The sequence below is a fragment of the Macrotis lagotis genome, chromosome 7 (assembly GCF_037893015.1).
Source record: "Macrotis lagotis isolate mMagLag1 chromosome 7, bilby.v1.9.chrom.fasta, whole genome shotgun sequence".
NCBI classification, from domain to species: Eukaryota; Metazoa; Chordata; class Mammalia; order Peramelemorphia; family Peramelidae; genus Macrotis; species Macrotis lagotis.
Genome location: NC_133664.1, coordinates 16,104,916 through 16,128,101, shown reverse-complemented (window position 1 = coordinate 16,128,101; position 23,186 = coordinate 16,104,916). Strand labels below are relative to the sequence as shown.

The window sequence follows — 23,186 nt, the reverse complement described above, 5'->3', positions numbered from 1 at the left end:
GTAATGACTGCTGGAAGTAAACATCCACTGAAACGTACTTATAAGGGAGATGAAGGCACCTCTGTTCTCTCAGATGGACTATCTGGACACTACTAACATGTGCATATATGTGTCTAATCGGCGGAAAGAGACTAGTCAGGTTAAGCATTTAATCACAATATTCTTTCGAATTTTCTTGTCTACCCAATCGAGAGATGAATTTTAATCAAACTAAGCATTTGCAGTTCTCCAAATGGGAATGAATCAGGTTTTTCCATTCAGCTAGATTACTAGAGTTTAGGACAGAGGAGGAAGAGGAGAAGGAGGAAGCAGAAGAGGAAGAAGAGGAGAAGTGGGAATGCTCGCTGGCAAGGCAGAAATCTGCCTTCAAACCAGGGACCTTAATGATCACCTGGTCGCAGCCCATAGATCCCACAGAGTCCAGGGTTAGAAAGACCAACATCTCTATCCTGATGACTGCTTTTGTTGGTACTAGACTTAATAGACCTGGGTTTCTGAGCTCTAGCCACAGGAGACTACAAGTTCTTTCCAATTCCTACAAATCAGGATTTCTTCTGCAATGAAGAAGTTTCTGGGGGCCAAGACTCCTTGAGGGTAACTGTGTACCCCTGAAATAACAGTCCCACAAGTTTGCCTGAAGAATTATAATAGGCAACCTTTATCTCCCATGGGAAACCAGAGGCCTATACCAAAATCATAGAATATTAAAGCTGGAATAGACATCAGTGATGATAGATCTGATATTTACAGGTTGGCTGAAAGCTTGTCAGCAAGACCTCGGAAGACCTCAGTTCAAATCTGATCTCAGATACAGTGTGATCCTGAACAAAACAGTTAATCCTGTTTGCCTCAGTTTCCTCATCTGTAAATGAGCTGGAGGAGGACATGGCAAACCATTCCAGTATCTCTGCCAAGAAAACCTCCAATGGGGTCATGAAGAGTCAAATACAACCAAAATGACTCAAGAACAACAAACCCTGTCAGGTAGGTATGATAGATCAGAAGGTCAGATTTAAAGTTGAAAGAAAATTTAAAGTTTTACAAACCAGGAAACAGTGGCTTAGTTTGGGTCAAAGTTGCCCAGCCAGTGACAGGCACACCAGGCCTAGATCCTGACCAATTCTTCCAGCACCATGTTGCTGTATTTGATTTATTATCCAGGTAAGCATCCTTCTTACTCTAAGGAGTAAGCAATTGGACACTTGTAGAATTTTTCAAATTACATACCATCCCTTTAAAAAAAATAGTCTGGGGTGAAAGATTAGCCAATCTATACTTACTTGAAGTGTGTTTATAGACACCATTCCCAGTCCTTGCCATAGTTTACTCTAGTTATCTTAAGATTATAGAGAGCCTCCCCTCTTGACCCCTCTGATGTGTATTGTTTATCTTTACAGTTCCTAAGGATTGCACTAATAACAACCCTTCACTCTTCTTCTGCTTTCAGTGTGAAGGACAACGTGAATAAATTAATGTGAATGGCTAGAGTTTATCTCTATACATTAATTTAACTTGACCCAAAGCAATAGACTCATCAACCAAGTAGCCACAAAGAAATATTTGGACCAAGCATTTCAACCTCAGATCAACCCCTCTTAGACCAGACTTGAAGGCAGTTCAGAGTATTTCATTATTTTGTTTAATCCAGTCATGTTCAAAATAAGTCGGACCTTCAATGACTATGGCTTGGAAATCGTTTTGCTGGAGACATTTTGTCACTGTAACTGAGCCTGTGTGTGCTGTGAGAGACTGGAGTCTATTTTCTGTTGCCTATTTCAAAGGACGACATTTACCTTAAAAGCATATTTTAATAGCAGGTCAGCAATAAATCTTGTTGAAGTCTAGATGAATTAACAACATATCGGTTAACTACAGCGGGAACCTTGTTTCTCTTTAAAAGTTGAATCCTTTGGACTAATGTACTTGTTACTACAGACTTCTTTATCAGGGAAAAGAGGGAAAGTGTTTTAAATGTGGGACTCTGCTTATCTTCATGTATAAATGATCCCCATGGAGAAGTTATTGGATTAATCTTATCACACAATACGATAGGAAAAAGACTGTTCTTGAGGAATGAATGCAAATCAACCATTTTCATTCATTTCTGGGACCTGTAAGGAACCCAGATTATCAAAGTAAAAATATGGGGAGGGGAGGGAGAGATGTAGGATCCTAGATTTACAGCTGGAAGGGAGCTCTCTTTGGCAGCCTCCTCCTTTTGCAGATAAGGAAACTGAGGCCTCTGGAGGTTAAGTGGTTTATCCGAGAAGTCGAACCCTCATGATGCTAGTTAGGCTTTCAGGGCATTACAGAGGGTGGACATCGATGATTTTTTTTATTCCTTAAGTATTATGCAACATGGAAAAGAAGACAGATCAGATTACAGAAGTATTCATTCTGTGACTTCTGGGATTTGTGTGGTCTGACTGGGAGACAGGCTGTGTACTTGAGAGGAGCCCAGTCTCTCTTTCACTATTATGAATTATTCATTTATGGACATGGCATTACAAGAAATGACATTTCCCCTGGTAAGTCTCTTAGACTCACTCCCCCCCCCTTTGGCTCCTTCTCTCCCTCTATCCCTATCATCTGTATATCTATTATCTATCTGTGTCCATCTATCTTTATCTCTGCCTACCTTTCTCTCCCTTTGATCCCAGAGCTCCATGATGGCAATAGGACCAATCCTTCCCTCGTTTTGCCTTCTAAGGGGCTTGTATCACCACAATCTTACGATTGCAAGTAATGTTTTCATTCAGCTGGCAATACTGGGGGCTCCACAGAAATATCAGCGGCCGAGGTGAAGTTCCTTCCCCGACATCCGTCTCCCATTCCTCCTTCCCATACCCTCTGCCCCACGGCCTCCATCCAGTCTGCAGAGCGGGGTGACCCGAGGGGGGACTGCGGCATGGGTCGTCCTCACTAAGCCTCACCGGTGTGGAAATCCCAGATGCTACCAGAATACGGGGCTGATCCATGTGGGCCAGCTGTAATATGAAATCTGTCAGAGCCCAAAGGAATGAGTTCCCCATTCTTCACATGCGATGACAGGTTAGGACTGGTCCACTCATGGCATCCATGCTTCCCGGGCCCAGCCCGTGCCTCACGTTGCTGGGGGACACAAGGCCTCTGGGCTCTTGTTTCCAACAAGGCCCGTTTACGGGGAGGCTGCCAGCGACATGCCGCACGTTAAACTGGCGCTTTTCTGCAATTGCTTTTGTTTTAAAAAATGACATTACAAGCAACAGCGTGGTGGGTGTACGATCCCGGACTTCGGGGCTCTGAATGGGGGTGAAGCAGCCCCGGGGGCCCCCGGGCGCCCACCCTGGCCTCCCTGAGGGGGAGGGGCGTTTCGGAGAAGCAGGCCGGGCCAAGGGGCCCGGGCCGCCCCCAGCCCCGGGCTCCCCACGAGGTCAGGGAGGAGGGCTCATGTCCAGGGGCGCCCGCACCCCGGGGTGCTGACGGCGGGGGCGCGGCTCCGGGGGCGGCACGGGCTTGCTTGGCCCGGTCACGGTCAAGGGAGCCGGCGCGGGGGCGGCGCGGGGGCGGCGCGGGGGCGGCGCGGGGGCGGCGCGGGGGCGGCGCGGGCCCGGGCGGGCTCCGGGCGCCGCAAGGTCACGGCCGCGGGGCCGGCGCCCCCACCCCCGCGCGCCCCGCGGCCCGGCCCCGCCCCCGCGGCCTACCTCGTGCCCGCCTCCGGAAGGAGGGGCGGGGCGCCCGCCACGTGACCCTGCGCCGCGCCGCGCCCCCGTCCGTGCCGGGGGTCCGGAGCGGCCTGTCGGGGCGGGGGGACCCCACGCCCGGGTCCGCGGCGCCCCGAGGCGCCCCCCGCTTCCGCGGGCCTGTGTCGGGGGGAGCACCCCGCGGGGGCCGGAATCGGCCCACTCGCCGCCCCCCCCGCCGCTCGCGCAGGCGCAGACGCGGGCACACACAAAGGCGAGCCCGGCCGCGGACGAGCGCGCGCGTGCGCACGGCCGCCGGCCCGGCCAGACAAAAGCGCGCGCGTGCGCGCGGACGGACCCCGCCGGCCCCGCGCGGGCGCGCGCACGCACGGCCCGCCCTCCCGGCACGGAAGCCTCTCCCCGGGGGCGGCCGCGGGCTGCCGGGCTTGCAGCCCCCCGCGCCCCCCCCCAGCCGCGCAAGCGCCGTAGAGGCGCCGGGACAGGCGCGGGCGGGGCCGGGCTTGGAAGCGAACAATGGCGGGCGGGGGCCGCCTCCCTCCCCCCGCGCCGCGCCCCGCGTCCTCCCGGGGCCCCCGGCGGCCGCCGCTTCCCCGACCCGCCCGGGCCCCGCAGCGCGGGAGGTAAGAGGCGGGAGGGCGCCAGGGCCCGGCCCCGAGGCCCCGGGCCCCCCGCAGAGCCGGGGGTCACTCCGAAGGGGCGCCGGGGCCCGCGCGTCCCCCGCGGCTGTTCGTACTTAAGGACGCGATACAATGTAGCGAGTCCCGCGGCCCCCGGGGCGCCCGGCAGCGGCTGCGGGCGGGGCTCGGGCCACGGGCGCGGGGCGCGGCGGGAACCCCGAGTTCCACGGCAGGCGCTGCCCGGAGGGGGCCGGCCCTGCCTTAGACTTGATGGACATTTGTGTAGTGTGTATTCGTAGAAGTGTCTACATTTCGTGGTCTTTATATTTTTAACCAAACCCCAATAAAGATGAGTGACTGCCCTTCCTATGCACGAGCTGGCCCAGTGCTCTCGCCTCCATGCAAAGGCCTCTGGAATCGGGCCAGGTAAGTGGCAATGCCAGACATGTGAACAAAGCAGGGAAATGGGCAGGGGGAGAGGGCGGCCGGAGGCAGAAGACGGGCAGAAAACCATTTGTTTAACCCACCTGTGTGGGGAAAGCAAAACGAACCAAAAACACTGTCCTCGCTTTTCACTCCAAAAAGAACCCATTGGGAAAACTAAATCCAGTTTTCTGACATTCTGTAGGTAATTTGAAAAAACAATAAAAGATCTCAATTAAAAAAAAATGAATGATTTCTTTTCTCAGAAATAAACCAACCAGACTAGATGGTTTTCACATTTAATTTGGGAACAAAAATCCACTGAATCTTCTGGAACAAATGACAAGGTAGACATTTTGATATTTATATCGCAAGATCTAAAAATAACATTACAATTGACAGCTGATTACATTTCCTAAAAATATACTGAAAGAGAAATAGTGATTGTAAATTCAAACATGTATTGCTAAGAAAAATAAATAAATAAATCTAATACCTAGATAGCAAGCCACCCCCCTCCTCCTTCCCTTACCCCAATCCTGTTACCAGGGTGATTAGAAAAGCTCTTAAATCTTGGGAGTTTTTTTCCCCCTGTTTTCAATTAATGGCTCTCCCATGATGCAGTAACAGGCCTCACATACTAAATCAAGATCCTAAGCAAAATCTAATAAGAGTTTAGACCAAGCAAGACAGCAAAATTAAGAGAATAATTCTTGTCTTACTTTTTTTGTTTTGTGTTATTTCAGTCCAATCCTTTGACCTCCATTAGTTTATTAATAATAGAATGACAAAAATACTCCCCAAATTAACTGCCTTTTGCAACCATCTTCCACCAGCCTCCAAGAGGAAAAACCAAGAGAAGCAACAAGTAATCCCCATTTCTTTATAAATATCTTCCTGCCAGTCCCTCAAAATGGAAACATTACTTTGTGGAACTGGACAAAAAAAGAAATTTGGATAATTATGTTATTATTAGATAATTATCTTATTAAACTGCTATGTCAAAGAAAGTTATCCAAAGATATATTTTACCAGACTGCAACATTTCTCAACTATAATCTTAAAGGGGATTAGGGAATCGATACAACTTTTTTTTAATGCATAATCAATTAGCTAATTTTATTTCCTAAACTAGCAGAATACTTTTTGGCAAACATTACATTTAGTCCTGTTTTTAGGACTTGTCTTTCCATTTAGTGCAGAAATTAGCAACAACCATTAAAAATACTGAGACATTTCAAGTGAAGAAACGACACATTTTAAAAGAAAATAAATGAAACTGTCTGCCAAAGGCATGACAAAAGCAAAAGCAGCAGATCTCCAAATCTGAGGCTTAGGCTGATTGTGTCTCATGAAGATATATGGCCAGGTCTGAAGAGTCATAAGTTGCCCTATTTTTTTGAATTTGCACTCGAGTAATAAGTATTTTACTACTGGTCTATGTTCCTAAACTGTATGTTTCATCTGTGAACAATAAATAGGCTAGAAAGCTGAGCAGCCCTAGTTAATACTGAGTCAAACACACACACACACACACACACACACACACACACCCCGTTTTTTCCCCCCTTTATAGGGGAAGGAGTCACATCATATCAGTAAATCTTGTTAATGCATTGTAACAGGGTATGGTCCTTGCTAGAATATGACCTGCAAAATCCTATGACAGGTTTCAAAAGTCTGTTTATAGTGACATGTTAATGAAGGGGAAATGCAATATCCTGGTTTTAAACTGTGTTTATGTATCAAGTGGATTTTTTAATTAAAACCAAAGGCTTTACATAGCACACACAAGTTTAAATTCACACCTATATATTAACGTAAATCATTTCCTTTTGGAGCAGGAACTCATTTATCAATCATTCTTATCCCCAAAATTCAGTATTAGCCATTTTACTGAGTCATGGTCAAGAGGATTTTCCTTCCTCTCTGCCCCATTCAAAATAAGAAAACATAAAACCACAAACTGGGAACCATTAATGAACTTTAAAAGGGGGGAGAGGAAAGGGAAACAGCTTTGAGAACACACCACCAATCACATCACCCTGACAGGAGTGCTTTTTTTTAATGTTGGAAGGTATTATTGTGGACATAATTTCCTATTACTAAGATAGTAACATAAAAATTATTTTTCAGGATTCTTGAAGAGCTGGGTTTGTCTTACATGCATGTGGATGTCTTCACAACTGTGACCAAGCCCGGAGGATGAACTGCAAAAGAAAAAAAAAGGAGAGAGAAAAAAATAATAAAAAGAGGAAATTGGTTTTCACAACACACTCAAAGGCTGAGTAACAGAGGAGAACTTTAATTATCTCCAGTCACAAAGAGAGACAGGAAATTTGGACTTTTAATTAGCCATTTGGAGTGCAGTTGGATATTTTTTTTAGCTAGATAATTTAAACGCGAATAATTCAAGTCTGACTAAATGAAATTCACATAATCAGAATGCAGATAATTGAATTTCTACTGCATTCATTAATTCAGTGTGGAGGTGTGTGTGAAGACTTCTATGATGAGCTGTCACAGCTCAATAAAATCTCAGTCAATTAATTTTTTCATTATCTTAGTATTACATCAACAAAAAGTAGAATGTGCTTGTGTGTGTCTGTACACAAATATGTGGATTGTAAATACACATACAATACATGAAAAACAAATGAAGCCAAGTACCTTTCTGAGCCATATTCTATAGAATTGTCTTTTTTTCTTTCCTCCCCATCTTCTTCAGGGAAACGTCTATTTGAGGAAGCAAACTTGTGAATTGCTTCAGTAACAGAATAACTTGTCTGTCCAGAAACACAGGCCTCGATATCTTCAGAACTCAAGTGACTCTGTAAGAAGAGGTGAAGTCGGCTGTCCGAGAGCAAAAGGGCATTTTGTAGGATCCTATGTAAAAAACACAGATGTACATAAGGTTGGGAGACTGAACGATGACTGTAACTTGAAGAAGAAAAATATTTTTTAAAGATGTCATTAGATCGCATCAGCAAGACTTACAATTAAGGTGGATACCTATTAAGGCGATGTTGGCATATGTTAACTTTTATTAAATTATTTGGAATTTTAGGTGAGTAAAAACATGAAGTTAATAGAGAAAGACATCTGTTATAAGAATAACTCCAAGGGCATTTCTGCAATTTACCCATCTGCCATGGTTGTGCCGAGCAATTACAGAAATATTTTGCTTATATAATTGTAGGAATTTGTTCACCTTTAAAGAAGTTTTAAACGGCCAGCCACTAGCTCAGCTCAGTGATGTTTACTGGTTAGACTGGACTGAAACATCAAGTTTCTCAAGGAAGTTGAGTTTAAAACAAACACAAGTGAATAAATGGGATATCTTATACTTAGACATGTTTTACAAATTTGCTTTAAAGTATAAGATATATGTGTGTTGATGCTGCTACGTAGATATACAAAGTCTGACTTAAGATTTTTCTAATAACTCTAAATTTTAATTTAATTTAACATTTCTCCCATATTTTTTTTACCTGCATCAGGTTGTTGGAATCAGCAACCTAATTGAAGGATTATTTCTTTCTGTTAAATATGTGACTAGAATCTGAGGCACTTGGAATGTCCATCAAGTTAAACCTTCTTCATTCCTGTAAGATTAAGCTAAAGATAGGACCAAAGACTCTCTCGTATCAAAATCATGCCTTGGGAAGAGTGTGCCATAGATACTAAATTCAAACCAATGAGTAATTGTAGATGCAATGTAACATAGGACTCTTTGTTTTGGAAACACACTTCCTCTGATCTGACAAGCAAACGGTAGCAACAATTCACGTAAACCCAAACACTAGGGCCTTTTACACAAGCCTGGGGAAGGGATGGGTTTGATCTCTGATGCGGTGTTCAATGATGACTGAGTTTCCTGGAGCCGACATGACCCAGGAGCAACTCCAGATTAAGTGGCCAGAAGGAGAACTGTTCAAAATCTGAAGACAGTCCCGTAGAATTGCAGGATTTTCTAGGCAAGGTCTATAGATTACAGTTTTCCCTACCAAAATGGACTTGATTTTCTTTTCTCTAATTTAGGGGTGTGTGAATACAGGAGGAGTGTGTGAATGGGGTCTATTTTCATCTGAAAAATCTAGGGTTATCAATAGGATGTAAAGAGTCCATTTATGTCGATTCACAGGGATGATAGAGATAGCTGCTAGAGAGCTCCAAATGAGAGTCCAGATCCAATGAGATAATGTTAAACAGCGCATGGTCTATATAAATGTTAGCTAATATGCCCAGGCATGTGTCCTATAGCTAAATACATGTTTCTCTTGAAGACAGGCCTTGAGCCTTTGCAACCTGTAGGGATTTGGTATTTGCACATGTCTGGAAGTGTGTTCACACATGTCTCCAGCCCTGCTTACATACAATGCTGATAATACACAGGTGTGAACATATATGCACCTACTGCGACTGAAGCCTTGCAGACAGGCCTATGAGAATGGGCCAGTGCAGAGACGGCGATGACAGGCCTGGGCCGCATGTGGGCACGGTGCCCAGGTACACGAAGGGGCACGTGTGCCAGTGTGTCTGCGCCCACATGGGCATGCACACGGGTGCCTGCCTGTCTCCATGCCATGCTTTGCCAGGGGCGTGTGGCCTTGAAGGGCAGGGCATGCACTTCGGTGTTGATGTACGCATGGCGAGCCAATCATGGCATCAGACCGGGCACAGGGTCGCCCCCCCACAAACACTGCGCTGAGCCCCTTTCTCAGCTGCACGAGTTTCAGGCCCCCCAAAGGCACCGGAGGAGCTGTAGAGGCACTCCTGGCCCTGCCCCCGCCCCAAGACCCCGAAGTGCCCCCTCCCCCCCCCGCCCGGCCGCACTCAGGCCACTCTCCTCCCGGGTAGAGCGGACCCCGTGAGGGGCGGCCGCGGCCACGCGAGCTTTCGGGAGCGGCTTCCCCCCGGCCCCGGCCCCGGCCCCGGCCCCGGCCCCGGCCCCTGCCCAGGCCCCAGCCCAGGCCCAGGCCCGCCGCCACCGGCCGCCCCGGCCTCGCCTGCTCCACGGCGCCACCTGCAGGCCGGAGCGCCACGGGCCCGGGCGCCGCAGCCGCCGCCTCCCGGGCCGGGCCCCGCCGGGCCTCGCCGCCGAAGCCGCTGCGGCCCCTGGGCCCGGCCCGGCCAGAGACAGAGGGGAGAGAGGCGCAGAGGGGCAGAGAGAGGTAGAAAAGGAAAGAAGGAAGAGAGAGAGAGAAAAGGGAAGAAAGAGAAAAGGAAAGAAAGAAAAAGAATGCAAGAGAGAGAGGGAGAATGATAGAAAAAGAAAGGAGGAGAGAGAGGAGGGAAGAAAGAGAGAGAAAGGAAAGAAACAGAAAAAAGAATGCAAGAGAAAGAGAGAGGGAGAATGATAGGAAAAGGAGGAGAGAGAATGAAAAACAAACAGAGAAAAAGAATGAAAGAGAGAAGAACAATAGAAAAAGAAGAGAGAAAAAGAAAAGGAAAGAAAGAAAAGTAAAGAGAATGAAAGAAAGAATCAGAGAAGGAGAAAGAAAAAGAGAGGAGGAAAGAAAGTCAGAGTGAGGAAAAACAGAGAGAGTGAAGGGAAGAGACAGAAAAAGAATGAAAGAAAGAAAAAAGAAAGTCAGAGAAAAAAGGAGAGAACAAAACAAAGAAGCTGAGAGAGAAAAGGAGAGAAAAAGAGAAACACAGAAAGTGAAAGAGAAAGAAAACAGAAGAGAGAGGGAGAAGGAAAAAGGAAGAGAGAAAGTAAAGGAGAAAGAAAGAAGAAAAGTCAGAGAGCAAAAAGAAAGAAGTAAAGAGAAAGTAAGAAAAAGAAAGAAGGAAAGGGAGAGAGATGCAAAAAGAAAGGAGCGAAAGAAAAGGATAAAGAGAGAAGAAAAGAAAGTCAGAGAGTAAAGAGGAGAGAAAGAGAAGAAAGAAAAAGAAAGAAAGGAAGAGAAAGAAAGAAAGAGGAAGGAAGGAAGAAAAAGAAAGAAAGAAAGAAAGAAAGAAAGAAAGAAAGAAAGAAAGAAAGAAAGAAAGAAAGAAAGAAAGAAAACATAAAGAGAAAAAGAACTTGACAGGCTTCCTTTCTTTTTTGTGGGAACAGGAAAAAAATCATCCTGTAGAGAAATTCCCAAGGAAAAGAAAACTGGCATTCACCTGTGCTCCAGCAGGCAGCAGCATGGCTCCCTCCTTCCCGTCCTTCTTCCCTTAATCTAAGCACGCTGAGGCTGCCCTTCAGATGCTCTATTCTATGGAGCTCCTTCTACCATCTTATTTTTGCCATTCTTTCCCTAAAGCAATCCAAAGTCAATCTAAAGAATCTACTATGTGGCACACATTATGAGGAGAATACTGAAACAAAATGATCCCATGAAAATGGTCTTAATATTAGAAGTTAGAGGTCTAAAATCAAATCCTATACCTCACTACCTGTGTGACCTTCCCCTCTCTGCCTCAGTTTCCTCTGTCTAGAAAATGAACGGGTTGGACTAGAAGGTCTCTGGGATCCCTTTCATTTCTAGAGCTATGTAAAACTATTGAAAAAAAAACCTTCCAGCTTTCAAGGAACTCACATTCCTCAGGGGACGAGAGAAGGGAGCAGGGAGAATGGATACAACGCGTCAATCAACCAATATAAGGGTGATCATGGGTTCTAGACAAAAATGAAAAACTGCCTGCCTTCAGGAAGCCTACATTCTTCTGGAAATTATCATTAGCCTATTATCTGAGGAGGCAGAGAACACCAACCAATGGGGATGAGTCAGGTTTTCCCATATGAAGTGACCCATGATAAAGATGATGAATGACACTAGAGACCCTCCAAAAAAGTCTAATGTGTTTTAAACACTTCACATTTAAGGGGAATTCTAAACAAATCCAATATAAAAGTCTAAAATCTCAAACAAATTCTCCAAAGGAATAGGGATTTTAAACAAACAATGATTATTCTAAACAAATCTGCTTCACAAAATCCATTTACCATTTAATACTAAGAGTCAGTACTTTTACAGAAAAAAAGGAACAAAAAGTATCTCTTGGCTCATCCAGGAAACTTCAGCAAGTCATATATAACATTCATCAAAAATTTTCTTTGCAAATGACTGGAAGAGAGAGAGCTAGGGAGACTGGGAAATGCAAGTGATGTAAAAACAGAAGACACACAAAAAATTTCAGTCATTCCTTCTGCTTCACAAGTTGAAACTGTACAGAGACAAAAATCCATTTTCCCCCTTACCCTGGAGAGTCAAAAACCTGGCTTTCCTCACTGTGATTTTATTAGGTGCATTACATACACAGAGTTCTAATGGAAACCACCATGGGCTGCACCAATCTGTTCTCACATTGACTCATGATTTCCAGTGTCTCGTGGAAGTTGGCCTAATAACGGATGCCTTTGTGAACGGGGTGGCAGGTTAACCAGGGGATTGAGGCTATCAAAAAACAACAACAGACTGTCCATTTCCCTACAAGCATGGGAGAAAGAATCAAAAGTCAGAAAAATCACTGAAGACTACCATGATCTGTGTTCTGGTGCCCTCTATTGAACACAAACTTTCAATAGGAAAGGGAAGGTGTTTGTTCAGGCCCTTTGGAAGCAAGCAGGTGAACTGGCCATGCTTGCTCACGATCACAAGTGCAAAGAAGCTATGGGAACAGGCCTTGATTCACCAAGTAAGGGTCCTACCAGCTTCAAATGCATACTCCTATTCACCTACACGAAAGCAAGGCAAACATTGAAATATGACAGCAAATCACTTAATGTCTCTGACCTTTAGTCCCCTTGCCTGTGAAGAAGAGGTTATCATAACTGTCCTTACCAAAGGATACCAGACAGTCAAACTAGGCAGTGAGGTGGGATGGAGAGAGAGAGAGAACTAGAGTTGGAATCAGGAAGACCTGAGTTCAAATGCAGCCTCCAACAGGTATTAGCCGTGTGACCCTGGGTAAGTCATTTCACTTCTAAATCCTTAAAATTCTATTTATAAATGTTAGCTATTAGAACATGTGTTGTAAAGTGCCTTACAAAACACGAAGGCATTGTATCAAACTCTTATTATTACTAGAAAATTCAGTAAGTTGCCTAAGACCCCAGGAGCAGACTTTGAACCCCCAATCACCCTTGCTGCTTTAGTCTATAATTTTTCCATCATATGAATAATAGAGCAAATTTTTCTTTTACATTCCAGTCACTGGAAGAAAAAAATGCTCCATTCTTCACAAGTTATACATGTGAGAGACCCAAGAATTTTTCCTTAAAAAAACAAATGAACCAGAGCAGCCCTGGAGTCAGGAGGACCTGAGTTATTCATACATGGAATACACACTTAACTTGTATAACCTTGGGCAAGTCACTTAACCCCACTGCCTTGCAAAAACAAAAATAAACACATGAACCCCAAAACTAATCATCCTGGAGAAATGTAGAAATAACAGTAATAATTGTTTAAAATAGCATTTTATGTTCGAAGAAAATTTTGCGAGTCAGCTACTTGGTGGGCATGATTACCTTCATTTTATGGATGAGGAAACTGAGGCTTGAAATGTGGCTTCCCCAGTCAGGAAGTGCATAAGGTAGAATTCACATCTCAGTAGTGCCCCTTTTTATTCTACCAAAATGATTACAACAGATTTTCTAACAAGGTCACTATTATAATTCAACAATTATTCATTAAATTAATAATTATCTTTCTCAGGGGCAGCTAGGTAGCACAGTGGGTAGAGCACTGGCCCTAAAGTCAGAAGGACCTGAGTTCAAATCAGACCTCTAAAACTTAATAATTAGTAATTACCTTGGGCAAGTCACTTAAACCTCCATTGTCTTGCAAAAAAACAAAAAGTAAAAAAATAATAATGATAATTTTCTTTCTCCAGGAGTTCATTGAGAAGTGGTTGTGTAACCATATTTTATGTCTTTTATAGCTCTCTCTGGAGACCAATTTGGCAGGGTGACCATGTTGCAGGGAGGGCATTCAGGATTCTGATACTTGGTAGCTGTGGGACTGTGGGGAAATTTCAGTTTCCTCATCTGTGAAATGGGAATCATCTTATGATGCTGTTAGCCACAAAAACCAAAAAGTGTATAAAATATCATATAAACCCTAACTCATTTATTTGTAAAAGCCAGCTACTACTACTACTGTGTTATTATTATTATTATTATTATTATTTTAGTTTAGTTTATTTTTATTTTTACACCTGTACAGCTCTGAAGTGGATTTTGTTTCAAATATGATTTGAAAACAGAAATTTAAAAAATAAATTTCTTCTAGGAAAATAGCCTTTTGAATATAAAATCAATTAGGAAAAATCTAACACTAATAGTGTCAGTTTATAGCTTGGGAAACTGATATTTTATAAATAAATCCATAAGCCCAGTAGCTTTTTCATTCTAATACCCCTAATGATAACATATTTGCCTCATTGGTGCTCTGTCCACATCCACCATGAAAATGATTGCATTGATGTAGCATTTATGTTCTTTTCACTTATCTGAAGACACTGTCTCCCATGAGTTGACTGTGAGCCCCATTTATTGGCCAGAATAGGGGCTTAAGAAATGACTGCTAAAAAGAAAAAAAACTGACTTGAGATTTTTAATTTCCCTGATGTAGGGATGGAGACTATTTTTCTTCTCTCTGACCTGAAAAAGCCTATTCCTTCACTTGGGTAGATCCAGTGAAGGATGAAAGCCAGGATGTGATCCCTGATCAAAATCCCATGCCAAAGCCTCTGCTAAGGACCCAAATAAGACTCCTGCTGAACCCCTGCCCTACCATAGGAGACAGACCAAAGAGAAGCAGCTCCTTCTCATCCCTATCCCAAGGGGCCACATAAGCCCTGGTTGGCCCCTTGCTGGGGGCTGAGGAAAGTCAGTGATGGGTAGGTGGCTGCTGTCCAATAGAAGAACGGGGTCTTTTAGAATAGTCCTTTGGCCATTCAGTACTCCTGGAGCCCCCAGACTCAAATCGGGGCTAGGCAGTATGGGAAGGCTTCAAGGGAGACCATATGTACCCAAAACAATAACATACAACATAAAGGCAAAGTAACTTTCTTGGAGGGGGAGACAGAAGATTGTTGGGGAGAGGCCAATATTCTTCTTATGTTCTTATATTCTTAAAATGTGAGGAAGGGGAGTAGAGAGAAGTCCTCAAGGACATTAATAATGAGGGCTTCCAGGGACGCAGCCTGGTGACTGTCTCTGACTTGCTCCTCTAGTCCCCTCTCTTCCTTCCTTTCCCCCTCATTTCCCCTCCTTTTCTCCCTCAATTTCCCTCTACTCATCTAGCACTAGGGTCTGGGACCCCCCCCCAATCAGCTTATATAAAACCAGAGTGTGAGAGAGACATGTGAGAGATGTCGTTGTAGTCCCCAGCTTGTGTGGGTCACATTTGATGGAAGTTGAACCCCCACCCCTTCGAAAAGTCAGTAGACAGAGAGCTGGCCTGTGAGATGGGAAGAGCAGAGGGTTCAAGTCCTCCCTCTGACCCATTCTGGCCAAATTGGGGCATTGCCACTTTCCCTTCCCAATGCCCAGCAAAGTCAGGGCAGACTGGAGCCAGATGGTGCCAACCCTACAAATCCTAAACCATTTCTAGTTCCCTGAAAGGTGCTGGGGGGGCAGCTCTGGATTGCTGTTGGCATTGCCAAGGCCTGCCTGGGCTGGGGCCTGCTCAGTTGGCACTGCGGAAGCACGTGACCCAGGCTGCCTGGGCGGTTTTCCATGACGAAGAGGCTCAGAAAGGAAAAAAGAAAAAAAAAAGCCACCCAAGGTGTCATGCAGAAAGGCCACCACGGGATGGCGCTCCGATACAGGCCATGAAGAGGTTCTTTTTCTCTACTGGCTCAGAATGAGGACTGCCAGCATCTGAGCTGGCAGGGACCCCAAACCTGGAACCTGACAAGGGAGTGTGTGGGGGATCATCTGGCCTTACCCTCCAGGAAGGGGGCCTGCAGCAGACCCATGTGACATATGACGGACCATCCCCCTTTCAAAATGGCACCCACCGCTCAATCCAATCAATGTATTAATCTCCCAGAAGTCCCCAGCGCACGACTAGGCCTCTCCAGACTACGCAGCCCAGGCCATCCAGGGGTTTATCCTGAGAGGCAGCCCTGGAGAGGCCGAGCTCAAATCTCACTTTGGGCTTGTTGCTTAGGGGGAGCTGGCTTCAGTTTCTTATCTGTAAAAAGAGATCAGGGGACTAGACTATATCCTGGGTCCTTTTCAGGTCTGAATCTACCTGTCCTTGATTTCTTGCCTGGCTCCCTGGAGACTTTGGGGTTTTCTTGTCAAGTTCCAATGGGAAAAGTCCCATGTCCCCAGAGAAGTATAGACATGAGCTGGACTCAAACCTGTTCAAGCCTGGCTACACACACACACACACACACACACACACACACACACACACACACGCGCGCGCACACACACGCACACGCACACGCACACATACACACGCACACACACACATACACACACACACACACACACACACACACACACACACACACACACACCCCAAGAGTCCCCGGTCATGGGGCCCCACCTTAGATCTCAGCACAGAGATAAAGGCCACTTACTTCCTCAGAAATTCTTCTAGGCCTTGGCGCCGCTGGTCAACGTGCTGGCGATTATTGATGTTGAAAAACAAGTTTTTAGACGGGAGTTCAGGAAGTTGTCTAATAATACAGAAAAGGGGAAAGGAAAAAAAGCCTTTCTTAGTAAAGTAAATGAAGTGAGTTTGTCATAATCAAGCTGCTTTTGCCAACACAAGGTGGAGTTGGGGGGAAATCCCCAGCTTTCTGTCTTCATATAGAATGGGGGAAAAGAAACTAATGGTTCGCTGCCAGAGAGAAGCAAGAAGCTGGAAAAGGTCAGAGGAGTCTTTTCAAACTTGCCAACTTAAACACAGCCGCGAAAGAAAAAACTACAACGTGGGATTTGAGTCATAGGGGGTGGGGGGAATATTAAATTCAGTTCAACAATCCAGCCGGCATTTCCTGAAGGCCTACTAAGCATCAGGCTTCATTCTAAGGGCTAGAGTTACAAAGACAAGTGAAAAGAGTCCTTGCTCTATCAGGGGAGACTGGAGAGAGAAACAAGGATGTACAAATAAGTCAATAGAATCTAAGAATGAGAATAACAAGGTGGAGGGCAGGGTGGTTTAGAAGACGGGGACCGGCTTCTGAAGGATGGAGGGTGACTCCAGAGGTGGGAGAGGAGGGCATTCCAGAGACGGAGGATAGCCTTGAGCAAAGGCCTGTGGAATCTGGGAACATCTACAGGGCTCACCTGCCCAGAATGGAGAGAAATGGGAACTAAGTTGGAAACATTGGCTGAAACCAAATTGTGAGGGGCTTTAAATGCCAAGCTACGGAGCATGGATCTCATCCCAGAGAGGAGCAGGAGCCGATAAAGCTTACCCGGCAGGAGAGTAACCTGGTAAGAACAGTACTGACAAAGATGACTTCTGCAGAGACTTATCAATCAATCAATCAATCAGCACTTACTAAGGGCCTCCTAGGACACCTAGAAGGCAGAGTGGTTAGAGTGTGGGTCCAGGAGTCAAGAATACCCAAGTTCAACTCTAGGCCCAGAAATTTCTTAGCTGGGTGATCCTGGACAAGTTGCTTATCACTGTTTGCCTCAGTTTCCTCCTCTGTAAAACAAGCCAGAGAAGGAAATAGCAAACCACTCTGGTATCTTTGTCATGAAAACCCCAATTGGAGTAAGAAAGAGACAGGACTGAAATGACTAAACAACAAAAAAGACCAAATGGAAGAGATGCTGAGAAAAGGGACCACTGTGGCCAAGGCCTAGGTGAGGAGTGATAGACCAAATTAAGGTGGAGGAGTTTTAATGGCCAAGACCAAGCTCACTTACATCAGCAGTGCGTTATTCTGGAGGCGTTGTCTGAGCCACACAAACTCCCGAAACCTCCTTCGGACGCAGGATGTTTTCATCGTAAAACACATGCTATTGGTCTAGAAAAGGGAATGGACAAAGATCAGCTTGGTCATCTTGAAATTCATTCTTTTCTTAAGGTGAGCCATCAACCAACATATAGATCAATGTTGAAAAATATTCTCAAATCAATATGAACCAGGTCCTGGGGATACAGAGGCAAAAAGCTGGCTCTGCCTTCAAGGACCTTACATTCTACCAGGGAGATGACAACCTGAAACATTTATACAGCTGGATAATGGAGGAAAGGCAAATGTAGACACATTCACAATTACACAGCATTTTTAAGGTTTAAGAAGTGCTTTCCATGTTATTTTGTTTGTTTCCCTCTGCTCTCAGATCCAGTTACCCTTGCTGTCACCCTTACTATCCTCACTGTTGTTATTATTATTATCATCAGTATCATTATCTTCATCATTACTCCAAAACAGAACTAGATTTCTAAAATAATTTTGAGAACCAAGAAGAAGAAGCACATCCTAGCTGAGATGAAGTCGTAATGAAAATGAACATCTCCAAAGTCAAAACACTTTCCCTTCTTCTCCAAGTCAGCCTTGACTTCCCATCAAATACCTATGAGTCCTCTTGCTTTTGCCCTGGACTTTAGGAGGAATCTTCTACTCACATGGATGCAGATCTCATAGTCGATGTAGGAGTGCCAGAAATCCTCCTTCTGAATACGTGGATCCCGGACCCAGACGCTGACGAACTCCTGGGAAGACATATGAAGCCAAGGGATTCGTTTTAGAATAAAAGGAGGCCTTGAACGCCTAGAGAATGACTGACTTGGACAAGCAAGATGGGAGGCAGTGTTCTAACCCTCTGGAAGGAGAAGCAAGGAGATGTGAATCATCGACCCTCAACACGCCTGGGAAAATCCTTTCCCACAGAGACAGCCTACCCAAAAAGGAATAATTTCTTGCAAAAAAGAAATACTCAGATTTTAATCTGGAAATATTTAGGACTTCTCCCCCAAATCTGATTTAATTCAAGGAACATTTAGAACATTTAGGCATGCCTAAAATTCATTAACATATAAGAACTAATTTCAAGAGAGCATTTCTCTCTTCTCTCTGCAATAGAATGTATACTCTTTGAGGAAGGACCTGAAACCCATTTTTGTCTCTATATGCTCAGCACCTAGTAGGGTTAGGTATGTATACACAGTAGGCCCTTAATAACTGTTTGCTGAATTGGATTGAATTGTAATGATCATATGACGAGGGAAAAATCAGAAATCCCAGACAACAACAGGGAAGCAGCCTTCTCCTCTCCCACCCTCCCCCACATCCCCAGATTCACCCTTTTCTTTGAGGGTTTGACCCCTTCCCTAAAGCAAGAGTTTCTACTCATGCCCTCAGTAAAATATTTTTATACAAATATACAATGAGATATGTACCTTTACTTTTAAATTATATAATAAAATGTCATACTATTAATCATACATGCTTAAAAAACAGAAATAGACATTTCAAAAAAATAAGATGGAAATAAAATGCTATTTTATTCTGGAAGTAATAGGGATGCATTGGAGTTTCCTGGGAAGGAGAATTTTAGCTCTTTTTAGGAAAATCACTTGGGCAGGGAAGTAGAGGTTGGATTGGGGTGGTAGGGAGGCATTGGAAGCAGGGAGGCCAGTTTTTGTCTTTCTGGTCCCAGAGTCTGGCAGTGCCTGGCCTATAGAAGGCCCTGAGAGATCAACCCAAGAAGAAAGAGAATCTCCCCAGAACCTGGTTCCACTTGACCAGATGAGCACCCTGGGGACAGCTTCTGGCCATGGGTGACTCTATAGAGACTGATAATGACTGAGTAGATGATGGGGTTCAACCATCCCCATTTCCTCGTTTTCAACAGTGACTCCAGTCAGGACCTTTTGAGTTGCTTGCCAAGAGGGCATGAGGGGATGGGAAAATGGGCTAACTCAGTCTCAATTCATAAATATTAAGGAGAACATGCATCAAGTTCTCTGCTTGTGTTCAGTAAATCAATGGCATGAGAATAGAATGAAAAGTTGTGGGTAGGCAACAATTCTCAAGAAAAAGATCTGGAGGGTTTGGAGGGCCACAAGCTCAACATGTGACATCACAACCAAAGGAACTAATGAAATCCCAGGAAGCATTCCAGGGGTGCAGTGTCTAGGGGAAGGGAGGCCTGGAACTTACCCTATACAGTCTCTCAGGCATTCCCCCTTACACTCTAAAAAAAATCTGTAATTTTACAATTCAATTAGGGAAGAAGAAATGAATTGGGGTCTTTCCCTTCTTTCCTCAGTTTGTGAAATCGAGAAGCCCAGTCCTGGCCATGTGGTTTATGGTTAATCACTTGGTTAGGCATATGAGGAAGTAGGTGATGACCCAAATGAGTCAGATCAAGTAAAAGACCAGGACAAGGATTCAAATTTCCAAGTTGGCACGCCCCCCGCTTCTCCCCACACGGGCAAAAGAATGTGTTGGTATCTCATCTACAACAGAGGTAGGGATAATCCAGCCCAACCAACATTTCAGTTATTACTGTGCAAAGCTTGGGACAGACAATTAATACAAAGCAAGTCAGTTCCTGCTCTCCAGAAGCTTAATGAGGGAGACCAAGACCAGAAAGGAGAAGTGTGAAGACTTGATTTGGGATTTCATGGATACAGGGAACTGCCTCCATCAGGGCAGCACCTTCTAGAGCTCAGGAGATTTGTGGAAAATCACTCAGTCAGAGACATACTACTACTACTACTACTACTACTACTACTAATAATAATAATAATAATAATAATAATAATAATAATAATAATATGATAATGTTATTAATAACCATTTATAACCATGGAGTATTTTCTTCTTCTCAAAGCAATATTGACCCCCTGTGGACATCATAAAAAAAGAGGTGTAAGATTTTTTTGAAATTATAATGTCACAAGAGCAAAATGACTGAGTTTGAGTTGGAAGGAATCATGAAAAGTGGAGAAAATCAAGGATGGAAAGTTTGGGGGAGGGAGAATTGGAAAAATGTATTACTTTTTCAAAAAAGCATACTATAGAGGGCAGTTAGATAGCGTAGTGGATAGAGTACCTGCCCTGGAGTCAGAAGGACCTGAGTTCAAATTTGACCTCAGATACTTAATACTTATGTATTGCTGTATGACCCTGGGCAAGTCACACCATTGTCTTGGAAAAAACAAAAAAGAGATTTTTTAAAAAGTCATAAAATAAAGGTATTATTGAATGTTCTTATTGTAACCTAGATTTTTATCTAAATCATTATGTGTAGGTTGCCCAGAATAATAACTTATTTGGATTCATGTTAGGAAATAGTTTATTCATAGAATAATTACAAATTAGCTATTAAAAGATTACATTTATCTCATAAAGGGACCAATGACCAGTCATCAAGGTTAAAAAAAATCTAGATTTCTCTGCTCCCCCCCCCAAACACATTTATTAAAATGGTAAAACTTTGAGAGAAAGCTTGGGCCGGAAGCTTAATTTCCTTCCCTGGATCAAGATGAAAAAGAAAGCATTCATTTCCAAAACAGAAACTGAAAACAGAAGGGGACAGTGAGAAAAATCAATTCATTAGCTCCAAGTTAAATAAATACAGATGGTCTCCCATCATTAATGCAGATTCTGTGTCCCTGGGTAAATTACTTCACCTCTGCCTGCCTCAGTTTCCTCCATTGTAAAATGGGAATAATCACAGCACCTCCCTCCCGAGGCTGTTTTGAGGATCCAATAAATCATTATTGTAAACTGCTAAGGCACAAGTGTTAGCTATTAGGCAGAAGGAGACACACATTTTTGGGCACGGACAAGATGGGGATCTGTTTTGCTTAGTTGTACAGACTGATTACAAGGGTTTTGCTTTTCTCCCCTTCCTCTCTCCTCCATTGTGGTGGGTAGAAGAGAAAAAATATATATAATTAAATATCAATAATACAAAATTTAATTTTAAAATAAAATATACCAGCTCCCCCCACCTCCAAGTCTCCATCATATTTCTGAGAAACTCTTTTTATGCAATGGAATAGATGAGGTCCAACTGGGTGGCAAAGTGAATATTACACCAACCCTGGAGTCAGGAGGATCTGAGTTCAAATTTGACCTCAGATACTTAATAATTACCCAACTGTGTGTCCTTGGGCAAGTTACTTAACCCCACTGCCTTGCAAAAACAAAACAAAACAAAACAAAATAATGATGAGAGAATTATATGAATTAAGATACACCAAGAAGGAAACAGCCTGGAGAGCAGTTTACACCATGACTCCCAAAATATTACAGAGAAAACAATATAGAATGACTTAAGAGCATTAGTCACTGATGGTAAAGCACACCTCCAGTCTCTGGAAGTGGGGGGCTACAGGTGCAAAATGAGACTTTATATGGGCATGAACTGAATATTTCTTTCTCTTGATTATACTTACTTCCCAGACTCAAAATTTGCAGGCTGGAAGAAGGACAACATTGGCTGTCCAGTCCAATCCATACACAATAGAATTCCTGGTTAGGCAGCCTTGAAGACTTCTCTCTTACAAGTGAAGGGTACGGATGAAGGAGGGAAGTTGTTGCAGAGCAGAGTCATTAAGTGAACATCAACTGAACATTTTTAATAGCTCTCCCTTTTCAGGTCACCCACTGAGCCAATGACTAACTGCTTGCCCTTTCCCCCGCTAGGGTCACCAGCTCTGCCCACTTCTCCTGGGCCTCCTCAATGACTCAATGACTCTCACTATCTTTGACTTTGTTATGACTTTGTCCACATAGTACTAGATGTAGACTGGTTTCCATTAGCAGTAAGAGAAGAGCAAGACTCACACCCTTGACAAGGTCACTTGAGCTGACTCATCCAGTCAATGAGGCAGGCTCTATTCTCTAGCTTTTGCCTTGATCCCCAGAGAAAGAGGCTGATCTGGACCTCCCCAGGTAATGTCCTTGATCTACCCAGGGCAATGTCTTCCATTGAGTTAATAGACCAGTTTTACCAAGGAGACACTGAAAACCACTTGGGACATAATACAACCACTTGGGACATAAACATAATACAAACCCAGACCCCCAAGAAAGCAAGTCAACTGCGACCTTCCCAGCACCAGAACCAACAAATGGTTTGCCTCTTCTCTGGCTTCATTCCTATTGACCTTCCTCAGGACTTGACCTTGCCCACCACCTTGGACTTCTCTCTTCTGGGATCTCTAAGAATTCCTTGTTCTCCTATATTAGTCTCTCCTCCTTTTTTGGTCTCTCTCACCAGCTCCTTGAGGCCTCAAACTTAATTTCTTCAAAGGGACTGAATTCAAATTTGAATTCAGGTCTTCCTGACTCCAGGGATAGTGCATTATCTTTGGGCTGGAAGGATAAAATGCTCTTTTGAAAATGGATGAAATTTTCTCAATTATAAAAGGAGATGGATGGTGTCAAGGGTCATTTTGGTCCCTTTAGGCTTCTAGGATCACTCTTATATCAAATCTCATAACTTCTCCCAAGAGGCATAGAACCCATTATCTGAGAAAACTCCAGAAAACTGAGTCTGGGACACTACCCTTCAGAAATCCTTGAT

General features: G+C 44.2%; 1 protein-coding gene and 2 long non-coding RNA genes across 12 annotated transcripts in view; 1 reads left to right on the top strand and 2 right to left on the bottom strand.

Annotated features, from left to right (window-relative positions):
* Positions 1-1,616: 1,616 nt before the first annotated feature.
* On the bottom strand, positions 1,617-3,557 carry LOC141494390 (uncharacterized). Its single transcript, XR_012470424.1, has 2 exons — positions 2,639-3,557; positions 1,617-1,793 (listed from the first exon to the last, which is right to left on the bottom strand). It is a non-coding gene; the product is annotated as an uncharacterized LOC141494390 (long non-coding RNA).
* A 580-nt stretch (positions 3,558-4,137) lies between these two features.
* LOC141494389 (uncharacterized) lies at positions 4,138-7,295 on the top strand. Its single transcript, XR_012470423.1, has 2 exons — positions 4,138-4,726; positions 6,860-7,295. It is a non-coding gene; the product is annotated as an uncharacterized LOC141494389 (long non-coding RNA).
* The window catches only part of SNX10 (sorting nexin 10), a 71,553-nt gene continuing 52,941 nt past the window's right edge, over positions 4,575-23,186 (bottom strand). For 9 of the 10 annotated variants that reach the window (XM_074195523.1, XM_074195527.1, XM_074195524.1 and 6 more), the window contains 4 exons: positions 18,268-18,354; positions 17,562-17,662; positions 16,259-16,357; positions 6,863-7,609 (listed from right to left, as the gene is read on the bottom strand). In XM_074195523.1, the coding sequence (XP_074051624.1) occupies positions 7,282-7,609; positions 16,259-16,357; positions 17,562-17,662; positions 18,268-18,354 (615 nt within the window). In that variant the 3' untranslated portion in view covers positions 6,863-7,281. Of the gene's footprint in view, positions 7,610-16,258; positions 16,358-17,561; positions 17,663-18,267; positions 18,355-23,186 lie in introns of all 10 variants that reach the window. The other variant, XM_074195530.1, reaches the window with a different exon arrangement.